The sequence below is a fragment of the Prionailurus bengalensis genome, chromosome C2 (genome assembly GCF_016509475.1).
Source record: "Prionailurus bengalensis isolate Pbe53 chromosome C2, Fcat_Pben_1.1_paternal_pri, whole genome shotgun sequence".
In the NCBI taxonomy this organism is placed as follows: domain Eukaryota; kingdom Metazoa; phylum Chordata; class Mammalia; order Carnivora; family Felidae; genus Prionailurus; species Prionailurus bengalensis.
Window position 1 is genome coordinate 71,179,493 of NC_057350.1, and position 18,847 is coordinate 71,198,339.

General features: G+C 35.4%; 1 protein-coding gene across 3 annotated transcripts in view; it reads right to left on the reverse strand.

The window, feature by feature from the left end:
- The window catches only part of ZNF148 (zinc finger protein 148), a 126,548-nt gene that overhangs the window by 32,882 nt on the left and 74,819 nt on the right, over window positions 1–18,847 (reverse strand). For all 3 annotated transcript variants that reach the window (XM_043594396.1, XM_043594398.1, XM_043594397.1), the window contains 3 exons: window positions 12,922–13,047; window positions 3,180–3,303; window positions 1,731–1,814 (listed from right to left, as the gene is read on the reverse strand). In XM_043594396.1, coding sequence (XP_043450331.1) covers window positions 1,731–1,814; window positions 3,180–3,303; window positions 12,922–13,047 — 334 coding nt within the window. The remainder of the gene's footprint in view (window positions 1–1,730; window positions 1,815–3,179; window positions 3,304–12,921; window positions 13,048–18,847) is intronic.

The following is an 18,847-nucleotide window of genomic DNA, read 5'->3' on the forward strand; positions in this document are numbered from 1 at the left end:
AGCACATTAAAGAAAAATTTACTAGAACAGAACAGAAAATAGCAGAGTGCAGTAACAGAAAGTACTTGTTTCAAAAATCTTTTTGTCAGATACACACACACACACACACACACACACACACACACACTCCCCTCTCTCCCCCCACCCCCTCTCTCTCAACTGAGCCTCCTGCAGTTTTTCTGTGTTCCCTTCCCTACATACCCTTAATAGCTAACACATCTGACTCTTGCTCAAGGGCACAACAGCATGTTGTATAAAACTCTACAACACTTCTCACACTGTGCTTGTTTATATGTATGTCTCTCCCATTAGAATATAAATTTCATGGAAACTACCTTACATTGCCTGTGTATTTCTGATACCTGAAAAATACTGAAGGCTCAGTAAATTTTTGTTGAATGAATGAGTAAATCATCAAAACCTAATAGGTATTAAGAACATACAAAATTATTTAAGCAGTTTGTCATTACCTGATCAGGTTTTATTACTGTACAGAAATATAAATTTGGCTACAAGTTGCATAAAATCAATAAAGTTGTTCTTTCTCCCAAAGTGCCTATTACACTCCCTTCCATCTGGAAGTGATGAATACATGTTTACTTAAGAAACTGAAATGGATGTTGTGCATAATGATCTCTGAAAAGTAGAACTTTAAAGTATATACATGTGCTGCACAGTTGGAAGTTTTATTTAAGGAGACCGGCCACATTCATGCTTCTTTGTTAGGGGCAAAAAGAAAGGGCAGTTATTAGGCAGAAGAAGTTGCTTCTTTTATATGACAAACTGTCCAGGATGCCCTTTCATAGGTACTACAGGTACCTTGAGAAAACATTGAAATAATAACACTGGGCAGATACTTGCTTAATTACTTAATATAGAAAAATATGAAGAACATTATTATTTTCAATATTCATATATCACCATCATTCCCAAATCTGTTTAAATGTAAGAATCCAAGTGATACCAATTCACCAACCCTGCATCACAAAAAGGCAAAACACTAGAAATAAATTCTAAAGAAACACTTTTCACCATGCTTATAGACATCAAAGTCAAAAGCTAACAGTCTACTAAGTTAAGGTTATATATAAAACTTGGTTTTACATTTGTCAAAAAATAAAATAAAATAAAATAAAATAAAATAAAATAAAATAAAATAAAATAAAATAAAATAAAATAAAAGCAAATAAACACCTGCTCTAAAATAAGACTTAACTTTTTAAGGTGTGGGTTCCTTTATAAGTGATCTGAAATATTTGTTTCTAAATCATTAACAACTTAGCCCAAAAAAACTGGAAGTCTCCAATTTATTAGGATTACAACTCTCTCGACACAGTAAGCTATATACATGAACTAGTAAGGGAAAAAAAGTGTGGTATCTTAGGGCTCAGGCATTTTGCTCTTTGCCACTAATTAATATGAACGATAATTACCTAACCCTAAACTTTTGAAACATCTTAGGAAAAAGCTATTTCACAAAAATCTTCTTACATCCTTTTAAATATATTTTATTATGAAATTCTATTTCAAAGTAATTTATTGGGCTTGGACATTAAAGCCAAGTCTTAACAGTTAAGATTGATTTATTGAAAGGAAAAATCTAAACTATGATATACACTCTTAAGAAACAAAACTGATGAAAAGTGGCAAGCAGTTGCTATCTGTTAAAAATTTTTCCCCATATTTGGAATGATAAACTTAATGACCCTAAGAAGGGTGGCAACACTCACCAGTATGAATCTTCTCATGTCTCTGTAGCAGGTACTTCTGTATGAAACGCATGTCACATTGACTACATTGAAATGGTTTTTCACCTTAAAATAATTTCACATCCACAAATTAGTTACTGGATAAAACACAGTTCATAGTTACTATTTCTGAGGAAAGATAAATCTTGAAAGCCCAAATTCTTGAAAATTCCAAATTATCCATAAAATATTTTTATACTATTCATTAACAGAATTTTATTTCCTCAATTTTCCCCCCACAATTAGAAAATACACATTCTCACAATCATAGAAAGATGAGATCAAATCTACTCTATATCTGAAAAAAAGGAAAAGGAAAGGAAAGGGAGAGAGAGAAGGAAAGGAAAAGGAAAAGAAGAAAGAGAGGGAAGGAGAAAACAATCGAAAAATCAGAAGACTAGAAAAGAACTTTACAGGTTATCTACGGTATCTTAAACATCTCTTCTTCCTTTTTATCCAAAAGAAGATCCACCCACCTTGTTCTCTGTGGCTAACTATCACTTTATGCCCTTTCAATTATTTTCTCCACGACTTTGGGAACTTTCAAACATCTTTTTCCTTTTTTTTTTTAATCTTGTCTCTTCAATCATTCCTTCTCTGCTGGAACCTTTCCTAGTAAGTGTTCTTCAGGTCTGTCCTTTGCAAACAAACTTTCCAGAAATCCTGAAACACTCCAACCTTATTACTTTCTCTCATTCCTTTTCACCATTTCTTCTTAATAGAATAGTTTACCCCATGTTTCAAATCCTCCACCACCCACTTGTGCTTTAACCCTTATACTCTGCTTTCTTAAAAGCTACTCGTGCTCTCTTCGCTATTTATTCTAACAGCTCTTCTTCAGTTCTCTATTCCTCTCTATCCTCTATGAAGGTCTCTTCTTTTAGCTTCTGGGATACTGTAATTTCCTAGTTCATCAAACGTACCTTACTACTCTATCTTCCCACCCCATATCCTTTAATTTAACCTACGTGTCCAGTGTGTTTCCCCAAGGATCTGTGATTAGTCTTTAGTTCTGCTCTCTATAATGTCATGTTCTGAATTATCATTTTTTAATATCTGATTCCCAAATTCATATTTCAAACTCCATCTGGATGTCTTGCAGAGAAAAATAAATGTTGATAGGCTTTTAATAATACATTCTTTAACAGTTTCTCTAACTGAAAAGAACAATTAAGCCAGATAAGTGTTTAATTATATTATATATAATTATATTATAATTATAATTAATTAATTATGCACATTCGTGCCCATTGTTTTCTCATTTAAAGTTTTCCTGGTTTCCTTCTGATATTCTGGCCTATGAAATCTCTGATTTGAAATAAATACCTGGTTAGTTACAGTCTTAGAAATGAATGACATTTACACAAAGATGAAAATAGTAAAGATAATAATCTCTTAATGGCCATAGGCCCATTTTAATTCAAGAAATACCTGTATGAATGAACACATGTCTCTGTAAGTGATAGTTCGTTCTAAAGGCAGCATTGCAGTGCTCACAAACGTGAGATTTAGGGGTTTTCAAACCAAGTGATCCATCCTCATTTATTGTAAGGATCTAGTTAAAAACAAAAAAAGATAAAAACAAAAGAAGTCTTAAAAACATAATACTCACAAAGGTAACGCTTTTAATTTTTTTATTTGTTTTTTAAGTGTTTAATTATTTTTGAGAGACAGAGCATGAATGGGGGAGGAGCAGAGAGACAAAGAGACACAGAATCCAAAGCAGGCTCCAGGCTCTTGGCTCTGAGCTGTCAGCACAGAACCTGATGCAGGGCTCAAACCCACGAACTGTGAGATCAAGACCTGAGTCAGAGTCTGATGCTTAACCAACTGAGCCACCCAGGTGCCCCAAGGTAATGCCTTTTAATGCAAACAATGGTCACCAGAAATCATGACATTTTTCCCCCAAACTTGAAAAGGTTATTAGAATAATGTTATCACTAATTGTAGGAAGGTACAATGTGACTCAGAATGGTAAAAATTATTAGTAAAACCTTGGAACTTGGTTAAATAAGATCTCAGCACTCTGTCCCTTCTCCAAAGCTGATGTCTAACAGAGTCCCTAAGTGCTCTCTGCTAGGGTGAGTATAACTTTATTTTCAATTTCAAACTGTCACAAACATAGGACAAAAGTTTTATGTTTTAGATACATATGGCATAAATATCAATCAGCATAGGACTGGTTAAATAAATCATGGAAAATGAATACAATTTAATGTTATGTGGTTGTAACATAAAATGAGAAAACTCTATAAGGAAAAAGCTCCAGGATTTATTAAGTAAAATATTCAAGGTTTAGAATTTTGTACACAATTCTGCATATTTTTGTATATAAAAAAGTACATACAAGGATATATATTTGTATATGCATAATATTTAAGAAGGGTACACATAAAACATGTATAGAAGCCTTGGTTGTGATGGCGGGAACTTGGCAGAGAGGAGATAAAGTGGGAGGGGGACTCTACACTGTTTATACTTAAACACTTTTCTGAACTATGTTGCATTCCCCCTCCCCCCTTTTTTTAAAGAAGAGAAAAAGAGCAATCTAAGTTTTCAAGTCATCCAGCATAGAATTTCGAGTCTGGTTCAGTCTAGGATGTCTAAGGTTATTTATTCTAAGACTACTAAGCTACTGTTGGGCACATTCCTAAAAACATTTATTGGATAAATAAATCAGAATGGCTATGGAGAAGGAAGATGGGTGACAAAGAAATCAACCTTATCTTCCTGGGCTTCATGAGGTTGAGACTATTATGGGCCTGGTTTGGGCAGGGCCAGAGAGCAGCTCACCTTTGGGTTTCATGTATTCCAATTTATCAATCATTTGTTCCACATGCAACATTAAACTGACTCATCGGACACACAGCAGAGTAAAAATAAATAACCTTTTTTTTTTTTTCATTATTGAGGAGAGAAGAAATGAGATAGCAGAATATGATGTGAAGATAACAAAGAAAACTAGTAGGAGATCAGATCAGGAGAAGCACAGCAAGTAAGAGGGAAACAATACTGGAGGTGGGGGCATATAGAGTGGGAACTATGAAACTGTGTCCCACATAGGGTACAACAATCTATGTGACATCTTAGGAAATACAAAGGCCTGCGGAAACTGATTAGGGCCTGTAAACACAGCTATGACCCTTTCTCAAACCTAGAAAACAGGAGAGGTAAGAGAGGAAAGGCTTTAATTTTTTAAAACATTTTTTTACTTTAAATTCAGGAAGACAACTCAGCCTGTACTGTATGTAAATCAATGGTAATTATCATGCAAATTACACAGGATATTTGGGTTCTGGGCAAACTGCCAATGTGGTCAACAAAGCTTCAAAGTCTTATGCACCAGAGTCATAAAGAGAAACATTTGGCACAAAAATGGAAGTGGGTGTCACAGCTTCCTGATGAGAGTCAGTGAGAAGAGAAAGCTTCATCTCTGGCCAGTTTAAAATTTTTTGACCCCTCCAAGTCACAAAATAATATGCAAGTTAACACTGGGCAAAACAAACCAAAACAAAAACAAAAAAAACCCACACAAAATCTTTTAAAACAAGATTCAAAATATCTCGAACATAAAATAAATAACAAAAAGATGTTAAGCACTTTATATAAAACATAACCAAAAACAAGATAGCACCAGGTATTTTTCCACATATGTTGATAACAAATACAAAGATCCAAGTGCTAAAACCCATGGCAGCTCAATAGCTTTCTGTGGCATAGCAACTGCAAGGAAAGGCTCTGTAAGGAACCAATCTGGCCCAAGTTACTTAATGTGAAACGGATGTCATCCCTGACTGTACAAAGCCCTTTTATGAAGAGTTAAGGAGTCCCAGGTCATTGTTTTCTGGCATTGGAGGTAGTGCTGCCTTTTATTAAGGTGGATTTTATGGATGAAACAGCTAACACTGACTTGTGAATAAGAAGACTGAAAAATCTAGCATATTTTTAAATTCAAAGAAAAATTCTTGGACATTTTATATTTAAATTTTTTTCTTTTTTTAGGCCAGAATAACAAACATATTTGTATAAAAGATACTGAGTAAAATTCATCTTGCCTCAGAACTCCAGTGGCTCTTCCAATTTGTAATCTGTTTTAAATAAAACCATGTAATTTTGTTGTTTTACTCATCACTATAGCCCCAGTATCCAAAATGGTGTCTGGAACATAGTGAGACTATAAATGTCTAATGACGTGGCTACCTGCTACCCATACGAAACATCCTCACAGCTCACCACTTTATTCTTTTTAAAAATTTCTGCCAAAAGTGATGCCTTTCAATTTTTCAAAGTTACTGAACAGCGCCAGAGAGGTGGGTATGCCAAGAACAAAGTCCCTTAGTGAAAAGAAATGGCACATTAATATACGAAAAATTTTCTTCCTTGGTATAAATGTGGCTTCTGTTATTGTTCACAATCTTTCAAGATCTTTTCATAGAAGGCAATCTACCAGTTAAATGTGTCTGCCTTAGAGATTAGCAGTCCCATTTGCTACTAACCCAGTACCATAAAATATTTTTGCTTTTCTTTTCCCCCTCAACATATGAACACGATTACAACCAAAGATTTTAGATTTCAAGGTGTAAGTCCTAAAATGCCTCCTATAATATCGCCACATGCTTTATCGTGCTTCCTGTCACTCCAGCTTTTGGAGAAATATGGCATATTATACGGACCAAGCAACTGGGCTTTATCATGAATAGAGAAATTAGCAAGAGTCCAAACAATACTCAACATATTTGATTTTCTTAGCTGTTTATAAATTTAAGAGAGAATTTCTCAGTAAAAAATTTCAAAACTGAATGGAACTCCTCAATTAATCCACTCTCTCAATCTCATGGTCCATTAGTAGATATAGACACCCCTCAGTGAAAAAAAGTTTTACTGTCCGAAAAGACAGACATGATTTTCTCCATTCTCTATCTGCTACGTACTATTAACAGTATTAAGGCATATTTTAAGCTAATGATTGTAAATTTTATCATACATTCTTTTTTTTTTAAATGTTTATTTTTGAAAGAGAGAGCAAGTGAGAGAGCAGGGGAAGGACAGCAAATCCCAAGCAGGCTCCATGCTGTCTGCACAGAGCCTGATGCAGGGCTTGAAACCACAAAACAAATCTTGAGATCATGACTTGAGCCCTGAGCTACCCAGGTGCCCCATCATACATTCTTAAATCAATGTAAACCATCTTCTACACCAACAAAAACCAAAAGACAACGTAGAGGTGATAGTTTAAGTTTCTCATCTGTTGTGAGTCAGTTCACTGCAAATGGGGGTGGAGAATGAGATCTTCTAAAATTCTCTTTATTCTGGGATGCCTGGGTGGTTCAGTTGGTTAGGCGTCTGACTTCGGCTCAGGTCATGATCTCATGTCTCATGAGTTTGAGCCCCACATCAGGCTCTGTGCTGACAGCTCGGAGCCTGGAGCCTACTTTCGACTCTGTGTGTGTCTCTCTCTGTCCCTACCTTGCTCACACTCCCTCTCAAAAATAAAACAGAACATTAAAAGTAATAAATTAATTAATTAAAAAATCTCTTTATTCTTCAAATCCTATTAGAAATAAAAGAATAGTGCAATTTCAAAGACATACGACAAAATAACACAGCAATAACCACCACAACATCTTGACCATCCTGGTTATCTCTGATATCCCACCCTCACACTGTCACTTTGATTCTTCAGATTTTTACTATCTCTCCATACTAGATTTTATATATTACAAATTTCATTTTAAAATGAAAAGCTTTTCAGGCCATGTCATGGGATCAAGCCCTGTGTCAGGATTCATACTGAGTATGGAGTCTGCTTAAGATTCTCTCTTTCGGGGCGGCACCTGGGTGGCTCAGTTAAACATCCAACTTCAGCTCAGATCATGATCTCACGGTCCATGAGTTTGAGCCCCGAATTGGCATCACTGCTGTCAGCACAGAACCAGCTTTGGATCCTCTGCCCCCCGCCCCGCCCCTTCCCTGCTCTCTCTCTCAAAAATAACATTAAAAAAAAAAAAAAAAGATTCTCTTTCTCTAAAATAAAAAAATAAACAATAATTTAAAATGACAAGCTTCTGATAGTGCCAGAACATGAAATTCACTATCTTGTAAGCATGGTACAATAACTAATGTTCAGCATAATAACCATGAGTTTTAGAAAGAGTCATTTCTCTCAGGTTTCCTAAATACTAGGCAAAAAAAAATGTGCAATAGTTTTTAAAGAAAGGTTTACATCAAAATATTTTTTAAAGTTAGGGGGGTTTGGTTTTATGCGAAAATTATTTATCCAGAATACGGAACTCCCTGGGAAATGAGAGAAATAAAATATTAATACTTCTTTTACTAATGTTCCTCTTCATTTTTCTCTTAAATACTATTCTGTACTTCTATTCCTGGTCTTATAAGCAGTTCTTCAGCTTCAACACCACTTCTTCCACAATCAAGTTAACGCGTAGGAGAAAGTATGACAAATGCCTGGTAATATCTATTTCTCTGTCCCCTTTAATTAAGTTTTCTCAATTTTATATAATTTAAGATCTTTTTGATACCAAAATCACAAATCTTTTCTGGGAACCAATGGTTTATAATAAATTGCTGAGAAAGGATTCTCTATATTTACAATCTATGTGATTTGTGGAATATTCTATGCTTTCTGAGTTCAACATAACTTTGAATAATCAATTTCTACGCAGACCACCTAAAGTATTGTAACAAACATAGTTCCCTTCTTCAGCACTTGGTAAGAGATTCTGGCATATAATAGGCAACCAAATTGTTTGCTGAGAGAATGAATGAAAAAGGAGATACATTTCAGAATAAAGAAGCAATTAAAAGTACTCTGCTCTATCTCATTCAATTACTAAGACATTTGAAAAGACCTATAAAATGTATACAATACTGAATTAAGATAATATTGTTATATTTTACTGAAAAAGATTCTTAGGGGCAGCTGGGTGGCTTAGTCCATTAAGTTTCCAATCTTGATTTCAGCTCAGGTCATAATCTCACAATTCGTGTGTTAGAGCCCCACTTTGGGCACAGCACAGAGCCTGCTTGGGATTCTGTCTCCCTCTCTATGTGCCCCAACCACCTTTGTGCTCTCCCTCTCAAAAACAAATAAATAGGGGTGCCTGGGTGGCTCAGTCAGTTAAGTACTTGACTCTTGATTTTGGCTCAGGTCATGATCTCACGGTTTCATGGGTTTAAGCCCCACGTTGGGCTCTGTGCACTGACCAGGTGTAATCTGCTTGAGATTCTCCCTCTCTCCGTGTCCCTCCCCTGCTCTCACTCGCTTTCAAAATAAACGTCAAAAAATTTTTTTTAAATTAAGATTTTTAGAGTTCATTGATGTTAACTCAATAATCCTCATAAAAACTTTGTGGTGTGAAATGTTACTTCCTGATTCACATAACAAGTCAGTATCAAAGTAATATCTCATTTGTTCAAAAACTTCTAGTATTAAGACTTGAGATTCCCAAGCTTAAACATAAATCACAATTGCCTTGGACTCTTTTAAAGTACAAATGGGAAGCCCCACAACAAGAATCCCCAGGGATGAGGCCTGGGTATTTAAACCTGGAAAAGCCAGGGCAGGGTGCCTGGGTGGCTCAGCTGGGTGAGCATCCGACTCTTGGTTTCAGCTCAGGTCATGATCTCAGTTTGTAAATTCAAGCCCCACAACAGGCTCTGTGCTAACAGTGTGGAGCCTGCTTAGGATCTCTCTCTCCCTCTCTCTCTACCCCTCCCCCACTGTCTCTCAAAATAAATAAATAAACTTAAGAAAAAAATTTTTAACTGGAAAAGCCCTATAGGGGATTCTAATGACAGCCAGGAGGACACCCACTAACATGAAGGTACTGAGAATGAATTAAGTTTACTAAGACTTTTCACACATTTCTAATAACTTCAGTTCTCCATAGTCCTAATCCACAACAAAACAGAAAGAGATTCAAAGGGGCAATGGAACTAAGTATAGCAATGTAAAAATGAATAGCATGTCATTAAAAAAAATGAGACAATGAGCAAGTATAAGCAGTCAAAAAATACTTAAAGTCTACCAGCCAGGAGTTTTCAGGGTAAGGGGGAAAAAGCCCTAATATCTCAAGTCCTCCCAAAGGGCTTCGTTAGAATACATATGAGTTTTGTAAACATTTACATCATCAACATAGACATTAGACTAGACATTATAGTTCAAATGCATTATATTTAAAAAGAAAACACATTAAAAACTTCCAATGAAGTGGTTAAAATTAAATTTGGCATTTAAGAGGGGCAAGATTTTATTATGTAGGGAACTTACTTTCATAAAACAGCTTAATCCAGGATAGTACCAAATAACTTGACCTAGCTAACATTCCTTAGTTTGACTCCCCTCTTCTTCTTCAGAGATGTTGCCAAGTGCATTTTAGCAATTTTCAATTTTTAAGATGACAATGCTTTGCCATATGATAAAGGCTTAGAAAGCAATTATTGCTTCAAATCCACAGCAGCTAAACATGACATAACAATACAGTACTTCTCACTACAAAGCTTATCTTGAAAGGAGCCACAATTATAGGGATGTAGAAGCTCTAATATTTTAACTAAAAGTCTACCACATTAGTTATATTTCCTATACAAGATCCCCAATCTAATATGACACAATGGTGGCACAGACTCAAAATATTCATAATAACAAAATTCAAGATCTGGGAAAGGTTTTAGGGGAAAGTGGAGTCCTCTAAGCACAACAAGTTATAGTTCTTTGAGAAACTTAAAACTGTTTTTAAGGAATTTAAAACAAACAACACTTTCACTTATAAACATGAGATAACCTTTTCTTTCTCTTCTTAAAAAAAGGCAGAAACAGTTACTTTAATGAAAAATATTATGTGCAAATTTTTTAAAACAAACTTGAGAAAATGTAAAATAACACACTGGTTCTGCCTCAGCTCAAAGTTCTAAGACTCCAGATGCAAAAATTATTCACCTGGAGACTTCAGACCAATGTTAAAAACCATCCAAAACCATTCTCTGTTACATGTAACGTGTCAAGACAATTCTCCCCACTTGCCCTTCCTCTCTCTCTCTCAAAATAAATAAATAAACTTTAAAAAATGTTTAAAAAAATAAAAATAAAAAATTACTTTTTTTTTTTTAATTTTTATTTTTCAACGCTTATTTATTTTTGGGACAGAGAGAGACAGAGCATGAACGGGGGAGGGGCAGAGAGAGAGGGAGACACAGAATCGGAAACAGGCTCCAGGCTCTGAGCCATCAGCCCAGAGCCCGACGCGGGGCTCGAACTCACGGACCGCGAGATCGTGACCTGGCTGAAGTCGGACGCTTAACCGACTGCGCCACCCAGGCGCCCCAAAAATTACTGTTTTTCTTATTGTTGTTGTTATTCTCAGACCCTCATCTCCCATGTATTATTTCTGGTTATTTCACTCTCCTAAGAATTCCCTAAAAAGACCTTTCCAAAACATTTTCTTGTATGTAATACACGTAAAATAGGCCAAATCCTTTATCTAGCAAGTACATACACATGTACTTACAATACATTATAAATGAGTTTACCTACCAATTAGACAAGCAAAATAGCTTAAAACCTCTAAAACTCTGATCTGTTTTTACAAACACCTAGAACATATCACCAAATAAAGATTCCAAATAACATCCTACTAGAAGATAACAATCTGAGTTTTAGTCAGAATTTCAGAATACATTACACTCAATCGCACCAGGAAAAAAAATGGCAATGTCAAGGAGAATGTAGAACTTACACAAATCATGTTTTTTTAAAAAGACTTTATTCCCCATAGAGTGGCAGTGAACCCAAAGTAACATAATCTCTATTGCAATTTTATAAATTAATTTTTTCTCAAAACCCTGTATTATTCTATACATGAAGAACTTGATTCATTCATTAATGTGGGGGAAAAAAGTATCATATAAATCACTGGGGAAAAAATTAACCCCCAGAAAAGAAGGGGAAGGAAAACAGGAGGGATTTCACAAAACATGAAAACATATAAAATGCCAATAATTATGGCAGGGAAAAAGTTTAGTATGGCCAGTAATAAACCAAAATTTAAACTAAAATGAGATGTCCACTTTAAGCTACAAAAAAGAAAGGTCTCACACTTGAGAGTAAAGACAGACACACATCAGGTCCACTGTAGGTAGCAATGTAACTGGTACATTTCTGGAAGGAGTGATACTGTGAAGAACCCTTTTTAAAAATTCATGCCCTCTGACTCAGTAACACACAAAGATCTATACCCAAATATTTTAAGTGCGGCATGATTTTAAATGAAGGCAATGAGAACACAACTTCCAACAACACAGCAATCCCCGAATATAGTATGATGTATCAAAAGACATCTTTATAAAAACCATTAAGAACTTTAATGTAAAAATCACTTACACACTGTTAAAAAAATCAGGAAGTTCAATCTATTAATCTTTATATACAAAGCTGGCTCTAGCATATCACGGAGTCCAAAAACAGACAAAATATATAAATAATGATTACCTAAATCACAAATGCAAAAACAAGTAGCCATCAAAATTAGGTCATATTATAATATGACCTTATTAAAAAATCCTTCTTCACTATATGAGGGAAAACAGAATTTGAAAACTATAAAGATATAAACATACTGCTCAAAGTTCAGATACTTCTTAGGAATACCAAAATGTCACCTATAGTCAACTATTACTGTACTGAAGAGGAAAAAGAGCAGACAATTACTACTAGTATTTACTAGGTCACTTATTTACCAATCCATCATTTACCCATCAAGTATTTATTAAGGGTCTAATATGCCTACTATTCCAGGCATGGAGTTTACATTGTAGTACAGGTATCCCACATTTCCCTGATGAGTAACTGGTTAATTTTCTTGAAACTGTAATATTAATATGAATGAGCAGCAAGCACAGAAAAGAGAGACATGGAAAAAGAAAAGTTTGTTTTTAGAAAAAAAGATAAGGTGAAAAAAGTGGAAAAATTGAAACCAATCGCCCACCACCTCCATGCAGACATGCATCCCATTCTCCTGATACAACATTCCAACTTTACGAAGCCACGTGAAATTTTTATGTCTGCTTTATAATCCAGCTAGGTTCCTGCCCATAAGATTAACCAACAGTTTGGAATCAATAGGTTAGGGACCACCACCTTAATATATTCTCTTACTTTTGCAGGAGAACGTTGTTTCCGTTTCTTCTTTTTCTGTAAGTCTACTGGCTCTCTGATTTGCTTTTTGTCTCTCATCAGTTGCTCAGACACATCAGTAAAAGTAATTTCCTGCTTTACACTTATCTGTTAAAAAAAAAAAAAGAGTCAATTTTACAAATAAACAAAAAGTCCACTGTGACAAAGCCACTGCATGGTTAATCCTTTACTAAGCCTACATATAGGTGCTTCCAAAATGATTATGTGTGTGTGTGTGTGTATAAGTAAATAATGTGTTGAAGAGTTCATTAACAGGCAATACAGTAATAAGAATCAAGAGTATACAAACTGAGAAATGAACCAAGATTTTACAAAAATCTATCTGGAAGAGAACATTAAAGACATTCTGGGAAAAGATTATCAGACCACAGAATAAAGCAGAAGTCAGGACAAACTAACATCAATTTCATTCCCGTATTTAAGGAAACTGATGAAGTTAATTAAAAGCACAAAAAGGGGCCTAATTCGAAAATTCAGTAAAATACTGGAGGACGAAGGGAGTGTTTAGACTTCACAGGAGGCTTTCTCTTGATATACAAAATATGAAAACAACACAAAAATCCTAAAAGATAATCCACATCAGGGGCACCCGGGTGGCTCAGTTGGTTAAGTGACCGACTTCAGCTCAGGTCATGATCTCGCGGCTCGTGAGTTCGAGCCCCGCGTTGGGCTCTGTGCTGACAGCTCAGAGCCTGGAGCCTGCTTCAGATTCTGCGTCTCCCTCTCTTCCTGCCCCTCCACTGCTCACGCTCTGTGTCTCCCTGTCTCTCAACAATAAACGTTAAAAAAAAAAAAAATTTTTTAAAAAAAGATAATCCACATCAAAAGAAAGGTCAAAAAATGAAAATTTAATTATCTGTAAACTCAACACTGACAGTATCTTAGCTTAGCCTGTATTTTCCTGACCTGTACATTAAATCATCACCAAATAAAGATGTTTATAGAACTGCATATAACTTTAGGTCACTGCTATGTATAAGACAGGATACTAATTACACAACAAATAAATGCTACAAGAAACATTAAGATGTCAACATTATTCCATCTTCAGCTCTGTTTTCACAGATATGAAAAGAGGTGTTTGTTCTAAAACAAAAACGCACCAAGGTTCTTAGATCAATAATGGTAATGTCAATTCTCATCACAACTGATGATCCTCAGTCATCCATTCTTTATTACTACATTTTCAATCTATCCTTGAAATGAAAACAGAATCTTAAAACTAAAAACCGCTCAACTCAACAGCCTCTGAAATATATTACACATCCTGACCTTTCCACCATGTAAGGACACAAGAAGTGTCCTTACAATAAATGTACAACCATTACAACAAATTGTACAACCATTACAACAAATGTACAACCATAAATGTCCAATAAATGTACAACCTGGAAGAGGGCCCCTACCCTACCAGGCTAGCACCCTGATCCTGGACTTACAGCCTCCATAATCAGGAGAAATAAACTTCTGTTCTTTATAGGGTAAAGTAAAACAACAACTCCTTAATAATAATCCAGGAAATTCAATGTACTAGTGGCTACATTTTTCAAAAAATACACTAAAAAAATGGTACACAAGATTATAAACATCTTACAGAGTCAGTGGAAAGTTGGAAAATATAGCTATGTAGAAAGGGTTCATGAGGAAAATGCAACATAAGCTAGGGTTCAGGCTGACAAAATAAGGAATTGGAAGCTTTCATAAATTCCTGAAGTGCAGACAGTATGAGAATCATAAATCAAGGAGAAGCTTGGCACAAAAACAGGAGGTTAATGATTAGTTAATAATTCTTTCTATCAGGTTATAGAATAGTAGTAGTGAACATTCTTAGGACTTATTTTGGTATCATTATTTGGAACATAAAATAAAATGGTAAAATCACCACCAACAAGTCTTTGGAATACAAACATGTTCCCACCACTGAAGTGATGTGTACTGAATATAACTAACGACTTGGGTTCGGTGTGAGACAGAAGAATGATTACAGACTATGTAACCAGTTGTTGAATGGCTCTGTCCCATTTTGCAGGGGCACGAAAAAGTAGTTCCAACATTTCTGTCAGTTTCTACACTGCAAAGAAACCATGAAAATGTAGCATGCAGCACTAAGAAACAGGAATCCTTTTTAGCCAAAGTGCCAAGTAGAGTAGAAGACAAATTCACAAATAAATCCTGTAATTACCAGATATTCACAAACCAAAGAGTGAAAAAGATTAATAAATGTATCTAAGCCTTTCAGTTATTTCCACATATATAGAAAATGGTATTTGTACTAGCATTTTTTTTATTATAAGGAACAGTTTTAATATACGAAAGCAGACTCAAACCTAGAAGTATCAATGGATCAAAACATTGTGAATGTCAGGCACACAGGAAATTACATTTTTAGAGTGCACCAACAGGCTTATTACTCATTAATGGAATAAAGTAATCTCCTCTATATATAACATAAATAACACACTAAAGTATACTGATCCAGCCTAAGGTGCTGAGAAAAGATGGAGGTAACTCCAAACCATAAGGAAATGTATATGATGTCAGTAAGTCAGCTAAGAGTCAGTTGCAAAAATATCTGAGAAAAGTTAAGTCTTCTTTGTAAGACAACCATAATCAATAAAAACATGAAACTTTCTTAAGCAAGACAAAAGAGACAATAATCATCCCTAAGTTGTCTATTCTTTCCTTGAGAACTGTCTTTACAAGAAAATCAAACTTTTAGTGTTATTTTTCATCTAAAATAAACCAAAGTATAATTAATCAAAGCAAGCATCAGCAAATACATGATATATAAAGAGAATGGTTTGCTGGATTTTTCAGATATACTCATTAAAGCATCAAGAAAATCAACGAACTGAGAAATATGTCAGATAAAAAAACTAAATAAAAACTCTGGTTTCTTCCTCGTCACTTAAGCTTTACCATTCTACTTGTCCCATGTACAACTTCATACCTGCATTTGAGACCTGAATTTCAATGCTGTCCTCACTACCAATCCAGAAATAGCATCAAACCATCAATCAGCCTAACTATCCTTCTTTCAAAAGATAGGACTAAATCCAGGCATTTCTCTACCTAAACTTGAAGCCCTCTCTAGGCCTCCCACTCTGAGACTCAGGACTACCCTATCTACTTCCATACTCCTCTAACTTCTTCCACAACACCCTTAGAAGAGGTAGAGTCCTATAGTGTCATGCTTCCAACCCCTTGCCACAGCTCAAAGCTGGTTCTTTATTACTACTTCTAAAATGTATCCCTTAATTACCTTGTTTTCCTCATCTTTTGATCTTTCTCATTTCATTCTCCTAACCTTAAATATAAAGAGGTCTCTGTACACTGAAAAAATCCTTCCTTTGATTCCCATGATCACTAGTAACTCAACACCAGAATCCAGAACCACTCTTTTTCAAAACTTATTTCATTCCTGGCCCAAAAATAAACAAATGATCCTACTTACATATTTAAGTATTTCATGCTCTTGTATCTTATCTTGATATCTGCAAGTAAGATACTCTTCTTTGGTATTTCTCATAATAGCTTTACTTACTCATGCAACAGCTATTAAGTGCTTGTTGTGTGCTAAACTCAGTCTAAAATAATACAACAAAAGCTTTAAATTTACTAAAATTCTAATGTGTACATAACATAATTCTAGATATTGAGAATATATTCTAAGCGTAAGGTCTCCTCCATTTTTTACTCCTTAAAAATGTACATGGGGAGTTTTGATGCATTATAAAAAAAATAAAAAATAAAAAAACAACCTAGCAATTCAAGACAGCACATGTCAGGCTCAACCTAAATGAATGGTACAGGGAATAAAGGCAGGAATCAAAGGAAAAACTTAATGAGATTGGAAATAACTGCAAAAGGCTTCATGGATGAAATGAAAGACTTAATCAGAGCTGCAGGTTTATCTATGTATCCCCCTTTTATTTTTTTTCCTTCCAAACCTGCTACCCTTCCCAACTTCTTTCTTCCAGACTCAATAATGCTAATAAGTTAATATGACAAATGTGAAATTTACTAAAATAATGTTACCAGACAGAGTATACAATGAGCAAATATTTCATTTGGTTGCCTATTTTAGTCTACCCAATACCCACAGCTCCCAGGAAAGAAGGTGAGTCCCTTACTATCATTTTGGACTCTTCCTTCTCCTTATTCTCCGTATCTTACCATCCTTATCCAGCAACATCCATTTCACTCTAATTAACTTTATCAAATTTGCTACTTTAGGATATTATCATCTCCCCCATATAGTCTCCCATGAAAAAATTAATATAAAACTGTTTTCTTGTCATATCCCTAGTGAGGAATCTATAATAGCCCCTTGTTGCCAGTGGTATCAATTATAATCTCCCCAGCTCAGCTTTCTAGATTCTAGATGATCTACTTTACAGAAAAGATGTAGGTCACTTGGCAGAAGTATCTGTCCTTACCACCCCTCCTCTCCATTTCTGGAGCCATATGTTCAATTTTCAATTTCCTCTCTACTCTGTGCTGACTCTGTTCCTATCCATCTCCAAGGCTCTACTGCTTCACTGCCTCTCTAAAATAATTTTCCTTATTCCACCAGCTGCGTTTTCTCTGCCTAAAAGCACACTTATAGTTCCCCTATAAAGTCATTTCTTGTAAACCAAAATTTTTCTAACAATTTCCTTCTTATGGACAAATTTTTACAAAGAATAATCTGTGATAAGAATATTGACAAAATAGGGGCACCTGGGTGGCTCAGTCAGTTAAGCATCTGACTCTTGGTTTCAGCTCAGGTCATGATCTTGTGGTTCATGGGTTCAAGCCCTGCATCAGGTTCCACGCTGGCAGTGTGGAGCCTGCTTGGGATTCGCTCTCTGCCCTTCACCCACTCATGTGCTCTCTCGCTCAAAAATAAATAAACTTAAAAAAAAGAAAGAATATAGGCAAAATAACTGCTCCAAAATTTAGAGAGATGATTATTCTGAGAGTAAAAGTAGTACGTATCCATATAAAAAGGATGTGTTTATCACTAGAAAGGAACTGTTCCAAAGTATTGCCTAGGAAACAAATCAAGGTGACTACAAATGTAACAAGTGTTTGAATGAAGGAAAATGAAATCACAATTAACTACACTGCAAACATACTGCCTAAAGAAAGAATGCTAGCAATATTGAGGGGGAATATTCATGGAGTCCAGAAAAAGAGAAAGTTAAGACCAAGAGTGTTTCTGTGTGTGTGGATGTGTCTATTTCCAGGATAGTTTTGGCAAGAACAGTTCAATGTAACTGGTCAACAGGAGTATTTCTAACTCCAAGCTCACGGATTCACAGATTAGGTCAAGGAGGAGAAGCGGTGCACTGAAGGAATAGGCCTTTGTGTGAGTCATGAACTCTTAACTCTCCCTTCTGCCTGACCCACGATTGCATTCAAAATTTTGAAAGGAGCTACATTTGCCAGGGTTTTGAGGAAGTCCACAGTTATCTTCTGGTTTTGAAAGGTTCAGGGATCCAGTTTACAGCAAACACTGTAGTCTGTTTCTCTGTATTTCTTACTGTAAATCTGTATTTTGGCTGGTAAACTAGCAACTTATAAATTAGAGATAACTATAAGATGAAGTAGATGAAGTGCTCCAATCAAGCTATCTTACCTGAAACAGTGCTGACCCACCCCCATCCTACCTGGACATTCCTTTCTTTCAACTACCATAACATCATGATTTAAGTTCTCTCCTGTTCTTCATGGAAGTTCTTCCGAATCCATCCTTCCAGTATATATGTACCTTCATTTTGTAAGAATTTCAGTAAATCTTTACCACTGATTTTCAAAGTGTGGTCCAGGGACTCCTGAAGGTCCTTGACACCCTTTCAGGTGGTCATGAGATCAAAAATACTTTCATAATAATACTTTTTTT